The sequence below is a fragment of the Megalopta genalis genome, chromosome 17, assembly GCF_051020955.1.
Source record: "Megalopta genalis isolate 19385.01 chromosome 17, iyMegGena1_principal, whole genome shotgun sequence".
NCBI classification, from domain to species: domain Eukaryota; kingdom Metazoa; phylum Arthropoda; class Insecta; order Hymenoptera; family Halictidae; genus Megalopta; species Megalopta genalis.
The window spans coordinates 665,057-673,877 of NC_135029.1; the positions used below are offsets into that span (position 1 = coordinate 665,057).

At 39.4% G+C, this 8,821-nt stretch overlaps 1 protein-coding gene and 1 long non-coding RNA gene across 2 annotated transcripts in view; one reads left to right on the top strand and one right to left on the bottom strand.

The window, feature by feature from the left end:
- LOC117229865 (cilia- and flagella-associated protein 43) overlaps positions 1-7,910 on the top strand; it is a 29,762-nt gene extending 21,852 nt beyond the window's left edge. The window contains exons 11-14 of the mRNA XM_033486732.2: positions 556-740; positions 805-1,421; positions 3,626-4,045; positions 6,002-7,910. Coding sequence (XP_033342623.2) covers positions 556-740; positions 805-1,421; positions 3,626-4,045; positions 6,002-6,406 — 1,627 coding nt within the window. The 3' untranslated portion in view covers positions 6,407-7,910. The remainder of the gene's footprint in view (positions 1-555; positions 741-804; positions 1,422-3,625; positions 4,046-6,001) is intronic.
- LOC143260717 (uncharacterized) lies at positions 2,314-6,114 on the bottom strand. The gene is made up of 2 exons (XR_013035003.1): positions 5,976-6,114; positions 2,314-5,198 (listed from the first exon to the last, which is right to left on the bottom strand). It is a non-coding gene; the product is annotated as an uncharacterized LOC143260717 (long non-coding RNA).
- Positions 7,911-8,821: the final 911 nt, after the last annotated feature.

Here is an 8,821-nt window from a genome sequence, read left to right on the forward strand (position 1 = left end):
ATGGTACTTCCAGGAAATGAGTGATTCCTGAGGCCATTTGAAGTAACTTTTTTCTTAGCGAAAATATAAACCGCGACCTTGTTTACGAGTTATTAATGAAAAAGCACTGACCCATGAGCAGCGAGATTAACTGGCGCGAGCCGAGCTCGATTCTCATTGGTCAGTGTCTTTCGTTAATAATTCGTAAACAATGCCGCGAATTGCATGTGCGCTAAGGAAAAAGTTACTTCAAATGTCCTCAGGAACCCCTCATTTCCCGGTAGTACCATAATTTTGGGACACCTTGTATAAAACATAGGTCCGCAATGATCCTTCTGGACTCCGGAGAGCGTATGTTCTTATCTATTAAGAATTCATAGAAGTAATCATTATCTACTTAGTGTTTACGAGTGAGAAAACCCTTCGTTACAAAGATGAAAATGATACAATAAATTCATGGTCGATGATTAACGATAACATCGAAAAGATAGGTTTGCTGCCGTATCATATTCGCGACAGAGCGTTTCAAAAGTTGGGCTTTGACTTGATATCGTGGGATGGTGTCAAACGTTTCAGATTGGAAGAAAAAGCGAAGCGAATCGTGCCCGTGCCGGAGTGTCTTGCCAACGACAACGACCCGTCCAGTTACACGAGCGAGGATCTAGAGGCGATCGAGACTTACGAGAACAAGTTGCGAATGTTACGAGCCGATCGTCTCGCGTACAGGTCGACGTTGGAAGAGAACATCGACCGAGCGACCGGTTCGTACTGTCTTTGTCTTTGTCCTTCGTCGTCGATGTTTGTTCAACATTTTCCTCGTTTCAGGAGAATTTTGGAGCCGCGCGAGAGCGTTCGACGACCGGTTGAACGCGCTGGCAGCGGAAAAGATTCGAATCGAGCGATCCCTGCTCCTGGAGAGGTTGACCGGAACATGGACGATTCTCTGGCACCGTCGAATCGGCAGACGCAGACGAGAGATTCGACTCGCGAACGAGCGTTCGCTGGCCCCGGCGATCAAGCGGGTGCGCGCCCTCGCCGCGGAGTGCGATCTGTTCGAGGCGGGCCTGATCGAGCTGAGGAATCGGTACGAGACGAAGCGCAGACGGGACAAGCAGCTCGAGGAGAAGTTTCGCGCCGATTTCCTCGACTCGAAGCAGCCGATGGCGGCGGAACACCTGCTCCGGCATTATCGGAAACGTCCGAGGACCGCGTTGACCGCCGCCTGCGGGACGTCGCCCGTGTTCCTTCGCGAACTCGCAGACCGAGTCCTCGATTCGACGCCGAACCAATCGGAGCTGCTGCCGCGGGACTGGCTGGCCTATCTGCGTGGCTTGCGCGATTTAGACGCGATCCCGGAAGGCGGCCTGCCTTTCAGGATAGAGGCTGACCAGTGGCGGGAAGCGTGCGGACTCCGGAGGCTCAAAGTCGAAGCGGAGATCAAGGTAAACGTAATTTTGTCTCACAAGGAAGAGTTTTTAGATGTCCGCCTCCGATTGCTTTGATTTTTGGATATGTTACAGAGGACCAAAAAATAAGGGAGACGTATTTTTTTATGTATCGACCCATTTTCATATTTAGGAGGAGAAACCACCCCTCGAAAAGTTGATAAGACAGAATACGAAAAATCGCTTAAAGTTAGTTGAAGGATTATTATCAAACTTGTTATGAACTTAATTTGTGGCATATCTGGGTGGGCGAATGCTGCTCTTGTTGTCAGTCACCCTTGGCACGGGAGAAACTACCGTTAATCGTTTCAATGTACGTTTAAAAGACTTGAAATCTGCGAGGAGTTCATATAATCTTTAAGAAATCTTAGATTTCATTCTAACAAATTATTATGCTATAACAAATTCGTGGATCTATGACCGCCTACTCTTGCTGAAGGGTAAACCATCCCTACGGTGAACTAAATTTGCTTTAATAGGGGCCGATTTATAAGTAAAGATTATTTTCAAAAAATTGTGTTCTAAATAAATACTAATAACATTACAGTATTATTAGTTAATACTAATAATATTAATTTTAAATATTATTTACAAAATATATATTAAATATAAATATATTATATATATAATATATTTATAATATTATATTATAATATAATATAATATAATAATAAATATTATATAAATATTAATATTTAATAATATTATATAATAATAATATGTAAATATTATATTATATAAATATATATTAAATTAAATATAAATAATATATATTAAATATAAATATAAATATATATAAATAAATTATATTAAATTATTAAATTATAATATATAGATATTATAACACTATCTATGGAAAATTAAATAAACTTGAGACACCGGTGGGGAATTGTTATAATTTCCTCAATTTATTTCAAAGTTAATTCTGTGAAATTGTAACGAATCTTATAAAAGAAAATTAAATTTTCTTTTTGTCAATATATTCACCGCGTTGTTAATTACTTCTCAGACTAATTTAGACATTCGATTTATCAATTTATCTATTATTTCTGATTCTATTTGGTTGCATTCATGTTGTAGTATGTTCCACATATTTGGGTAATACAACGGGTGAATGGGTAAACACATAATGGGCGAATTAATTGCACAAGTGAAAAACATTTCTAACTTAATGTAAACTGAATGAGAAATTCCAATTTATACTAAATCAGCAGATGAGTCGTTTATTTTGAAAGTGACAGAAGTCACTCTACCGTAATGAAAAGTGGTGATTTTTTAATGTTTATACGAAATTATTTATACTGAGAAAAATATCAGTATCCTGAGATAACAAATACAAGTAAATCTTCTTGAAAGTTAACATCCATATTTTTAAACGTGTTAAAACGCAAATCCTTAAATATATCGACTTAAAAACAAAGTAACTTATGCCACTTTCAAAATAAACGGCTCAGATGTCCTAATACTTATGTAGAGGGATGTAAATCAATAGCCGATCTGACTTTTCTTTATGAAATCATTAATAGCCAGCTCACGATCCCTTCCATTTCTGTATGCATCCATTTCAATGTATCACCTGAAACATTACGTAAACCCATATTTAGTACTACATACTGCTTCAGAACAAAGCTAGAATTCGAATCTATGTTCAAATTCTTTATCGCACTTTGTTCGCCTTTTCTCTGCCCCTATATGTATAGTAACCTTCAAACGCACCGCTATTTTAGCTTTAACAGCAATTAGAAATCTTAACCGAGTCTTTAAATATATTCGAATTCATTAGCTTGCCTTCCTTTTTCCTATTTTCCTGCAAGCATTTTTTTCTTTATACTTTGTGTTACTTACTCTTGTCTACTTTACTTTGTCATCTTTTGTATAACCACATTAACGTCCCCGTAAGGATCTCCATTTTATATGACAAAGTGCATTTTATGCATACGAAATTGAGTCTTGCGGTGACTCGTATAACAGTTAAACTTGTAACAATTTTTTAAATTTAAACTTTGTTAATGTAAAAATTATCTTGGAGCGTGAATGAACAATTTTAGTGGTGTCTCAGAGTCACCACTCGAGTGCAAAGGGTTAAATTAAGTAAATAAATTTAAGTCAATTAAATAAATTAAATAAGTTAAATAAGTTATTAGATAAAGAAATTTAAATTAAATAAATTAATCTGTTCGATCGGAAACGCATGCGTGCAGATGAGAAGCTGTGCGATCGAGCTGGCGGAAGCGGAACAGAGTCTCGCGTTCTATCGAAGGGCTTGCTCGAACGCGCGCGCGACCCAAGGTCGTCGCAAGGAGGCCATCCTTAAGCTCGAGAAGGCTATGACCGAGCTGCTGGAGGACCAGGAGGTTCGGTTGGTGCTAAAGACTGGACAGCTGCGTCAACAACCTCGAGGCGATTCCACTTCCGAGTGGTCGGAATCGGTGCTGATTCCGCGTCGGGAACTCGATCTTGTTGCCGAGGCTGTCGCTGCAGCGGGCCAACGAAAGCTCACCGAATTGCGTCGGCTGGTCAACCTGCAAAGGGCCCGATCTCGGGAGGAATGGCGACAGGCGTGCCTGCAAAGAACGATGCAGGATTTGCGAGCAAGCTTGGTCGACCTGACCAACGTCAAGGTAATCGTTACTTATTAATTTATTTATTTATTTTCGGTTAAATGAAACACATTGGTTAATCCTCGCAGTACCGATGGATGGGCGTTCACACGAAGCCCCATATTTGGGTTCGAACAAATTCACGACCTTATGTATACAAAGGATTTTCAACTAAAATTTTGTTGTTATTATCATCGTTATTATCATCATCTTACAGTGAGAATCTAAACTTAAATTGAGATATGTGCGCGGCATGTACATTATAAACATACGGTTTTATTTTGTTAAAACAATAGAAAAATTTGTACAAAACCAAATTGAAGACACGCATGTTAGAAATCTGTATGCGATTAATATTAGGTCTACCGGAAAGTTCTGTCCGATAGTGTCACTTCAAGTTTCAATCCATATGCACATGTTGATTTGAGACATATATGACTATCTCTCTTTATCATTGCATTTACACGCATGTACTCTCCTAAATAAACTGAGACAGAGATGTCTCGTGTCATTATTAAGTGAGACGCGATCGTGAAAACAAGGCTACCGATGATATTGCCAGACCACATGCTGCTTCGGCGACTCGTCAGAAAATCGCAGAGCTAGGCTGGGAAATTCTGTCGCATCCACCATACTCCCCAGACCTAGCACCCTCCGATTATCACTTGTTTCTCTCTTTGCAAAACTTTTTACAGGAAAAAAAATTCAAAACTGAAGCTGATGTCAACCAAGCACTAGTCGAGTTCTTCGCCTCTAAAAATAAATCATTTTTGTAAAAATTGCATTTACAAGTTGCCATCACGCTGGCAAGAAGTCATAAGTAACGTTGGAAAGTATATTCTACAATAAATATTATTAAATGTATGAAAATTGTGTTATATTTCAATTCAAAAACGGACAGAACTTTCCGGTGGACCTAATAATTAAACTGCATCCCACCTTCTGAAACGCAAAATTCTGCTCTTTGTAATAAAGTTTTATGCGTGGCTTCTATTAGAGTACTTCTTTGTATATTTCCGCACGCATGAATCACGCGCTCTTTAAGATTTTCAACACGTTTACGGGTCTTTCGTATACGTACAATCGATTGCAAATATCCCCAAAGATAAATGACATCCGAAGGTCATCATGTAGCAGGTCGTTGAATTCTCAGGTCTCGGTGTCGCTTGCAGTACTGTGACGTTAAAATAACCTAGTTTTATTTAAAAATGTAACGGTGAGCTTGTTTTTTTGCCGAAAATTAATTTGTTTTTAAATTTAAGTAATTGCAATTTCTTGTCGGTTGAAATACCAATTAATTTTGATAGGAAACACTTTTTGTCAGACCATCGGAAGGGACTGAAAAATCGTGGGGCTACAGTAATTTCTCTCAGAAATGTTCGGCGGTCGCAATTGAAACCGGCAGATCTGAGAGTACTAAGCCGCGATTCTTCGAGCCTCGCGGCTCCTTTCTGTAGCAACTCGGGGCAATCGGCAAAAAATGGCAGCGGCATTCACAGTGATACTAGGATAAAAACGATGACTTAACTTTTTAATTTCTAATTTTTAGCCACGATTCGAAGGCAATTCGAAGGCCACATGCCACGTTTTGACAGACAACTCGGAGGCCACATGACACGATTCGACGCTCGCGTACCTTTTGGTTCTGCGGTTTTCCTTAGCTGACTCACACCGAAACATATCATTTTCGCGAACAATTCACGTTGCGTATCGCATCACACGCTTGACTCTTAGCATCGACGTAGTAATAAATTACATAGGCGTAAAATTAACACAGAGAAATTCACAGCAACCCGAAATTTGGCATTTCCGGGAGAAATTATTGTAATTTGTTCTTCACTCTGTAGACAGTGTTTCGATCAATTTTTTAAAAATCGATTTTTCTCGCTGCGATCCAGAATCGATTCGAGAATCGATATTTTTGCTAGAATCGGCCATCCTTAATTGTTACCTTAGAGCGACTTTGTCCATTCGTAGGCGAGGAAGCTCGAAAGAGGAGGACTCGCCGAGCCATCGAGCGTCGATGCCGACGAGCTTTCGTCGGCGAAACTCTCGTTCCGGCAGCTGGAGGACACCGTGAGGAAGGAGAGGAGTAGATCGCAGCGCATTTCGGACGAATCGCGATCCTGGCGTAGGAGAAACGCGAAGCTGAAGCACCGGGTCCAGGAAAGCGAGGCCGAGACGAATCGGCTGACGGTTGCAGCACGCGACCCTTTCCGCCTCCAGGCTGTCGCTTTTCGCGAAAGAAGGATGCGCGCCGTAACGACGAAGGCGAAACTCGCCAGAACGATTCGAAGCAACTTCGAGGAGCTGCTCGTTCTCGAGAGCCGGCTAGAAATTTCCAAGCTGAGAACGTACCCTACCTTGAGACTGAAGATGTGAGGCGCGGCAGCAACGATCGTTCTCTCCGGGAAATCCCCTTGGAGATCGTATTTGCAAATTCTATTGGTCTCGGCCGTTGGGATTCCTGGAACACGACTGCACTTTCCTCTTGCGCAAAGCCGGCAAGTTGTCACGCCCGTAAACTCGCGATACGAACGAACGAGCGTACGAGCGATTCAAGGTCAAAGATTATCGCAGCTATCGAAACTTGTTTTCACATGTGCTCGCAATCCGTGCAGGGGTCGCCGTGGTATCCGGCTATCGAGACGAGTCGTCGCCAGTAACAGATCGCAACCTTGACACACGGGGAATTACGCGATTCGTTTGCACGCGTCCCGCGTTCCATATCGCGTCCCGTCTTGCATTTTGTCTAGCAAGCAGGCCTCGCACCTGCGGGGTCGCCAATTTTATCCGAACATTTTCTGGCGATTCTAAAGCAAAAACGCGTGGACACATATCCGAGCTTTTTTGCCAATGCTCATATTATTTATGAAGATATTTAATATTTAATTTTTAGATTAAATTTTGGATCATATATGTAGTTTCGTCAATAGATCGTAACAGGTGCATTGGCGACTGCTATTAATACGTGGATTCGTACTATCAAGATCCAAAGCTTGAGTCTCGTTAATAGATAAATATAATCTCGCTAATATATTACATTAATTATAGTAATAAGTATAGCATAGTATATAGTATATAGTTAAGTAATATAGTATAACTAGTAATATAGTATATAGTTAATATATTATATGTATATTATATGTATAAAACCTTTTTTATTTTTTATTTTTTTTTTGTATTTTTATTTCTCGAAAGTACTCATATTCCACATGTTTTTAGGATGCACTGCATCCGCAGCGTTGTGATAAGCATGCAAAAGGAAACAGATGAACACAAAAATATTAAAAAAATAAAGAAAAAAGTTCTTGTCTCTAACGAGATCCATGTACATACTATTCATATACATATTAAATAACTTGATAAATAATGAGCATTGGCAAAAAATAAAATTGGTGAACCCACAAGTGCGAGGTCTCCTCTTGCGAGTTCCTTTAAATGTATTGTCTTAGAACTACAGTTGTTTACATCTAACTCCTCAAAATGCGCCCCTCAAAATAACGATACCACAATATCTTTGAAACTATTTCTTAACGACGAAAATAGATCTTTATTTGTACGTAAAGCTTCCATTTCAATATCTAAATAACAATGAAGTGTAATCGTTAATTACAAAAATACTGATATAACCGAGGGTTACTTTAGCACTGACGTACTTACCAAATATAGGATGAAAAATGTACTGAACATAACTGAACCAAACGTAGAATAAATAATAACATAATGACACACAATAGACTGAAAACAATAATACACTACGTAAATATACGTACATATTGTATATATACTATAAATAACAAAACTTAAAAAAAGAAAAAGAAAGAAAACAAAAATTATAATATACAAAAGGTTAAATGCGTGAAAAATAAATTGATAGAACTGATCCCAGACAAAATATTGCTCGATAAAACTGTTGAACATAAATAGGTGACGATCTCACGTTCAGCGGCCATGTTCTAACCGCCAGAGTCTCGTAATAACAGAGTTTCCAACAACAGATACGCTTCAAACGATAATAATTTTCCTTCAGTGACGTTATAGGAAGTAATCTTAGCGCGATTATATAGGGAAAGTATAATGAAAATATTCTGTTTTTTAGAAACGCTGAATAGGTGGAGCTAAATATATATTCATCATCAATTATGGAAAACTTACAAGATTCTCTATACTTCGTTGAACATACTTCTTTTTATAAATTATAAACAATGCCTGTCAGTCCAAGGTTTATTCACAGTAGGCGAAAATACTGTTTAATTAAAAAAAATAATCGGAGAGATAATATGAAACAGTTTCTTCAGGATATCGGTACAAAGAGCAAGCACGTTTTTGGGGAAAAAATAGAATTAACAAAATGATGATCTATAAGTGCTGTTTCTAATCACGATTGTTGATAAACTTCATTAATTTTACCGTTTTTTAAAGCATTGGACATTTAGAAAGCTGGATACGCACGATGAACTTCGATATGTTTATCAATATGTCTTTTTATGCTAGTTCTTCAGTAGGAAACTGTGCGCGTCGTCGGGATCCTGGGTGTGCGAAATCATAAAAATAATTCTAGTTCGCGAGAAGTGGAAAAGGACTCGCATTCCAAAGGAGAGGAACCGCGAGAAGATCGCCGTGTCGAGTGGAAGAAAAAGACGCGCGATAACCGCGGCGAGGTCAGCCATCTCCTCCTACGAGATCTCCGCGTCCCTGCGTCTCTCTCCGGAGGTAGAAGCTGCGAGACCAGACCGGCAACGAGACGTTGCTATATTGTATATAAGAAGCCTGTCGCCGTGTCTCGCTGGTAGT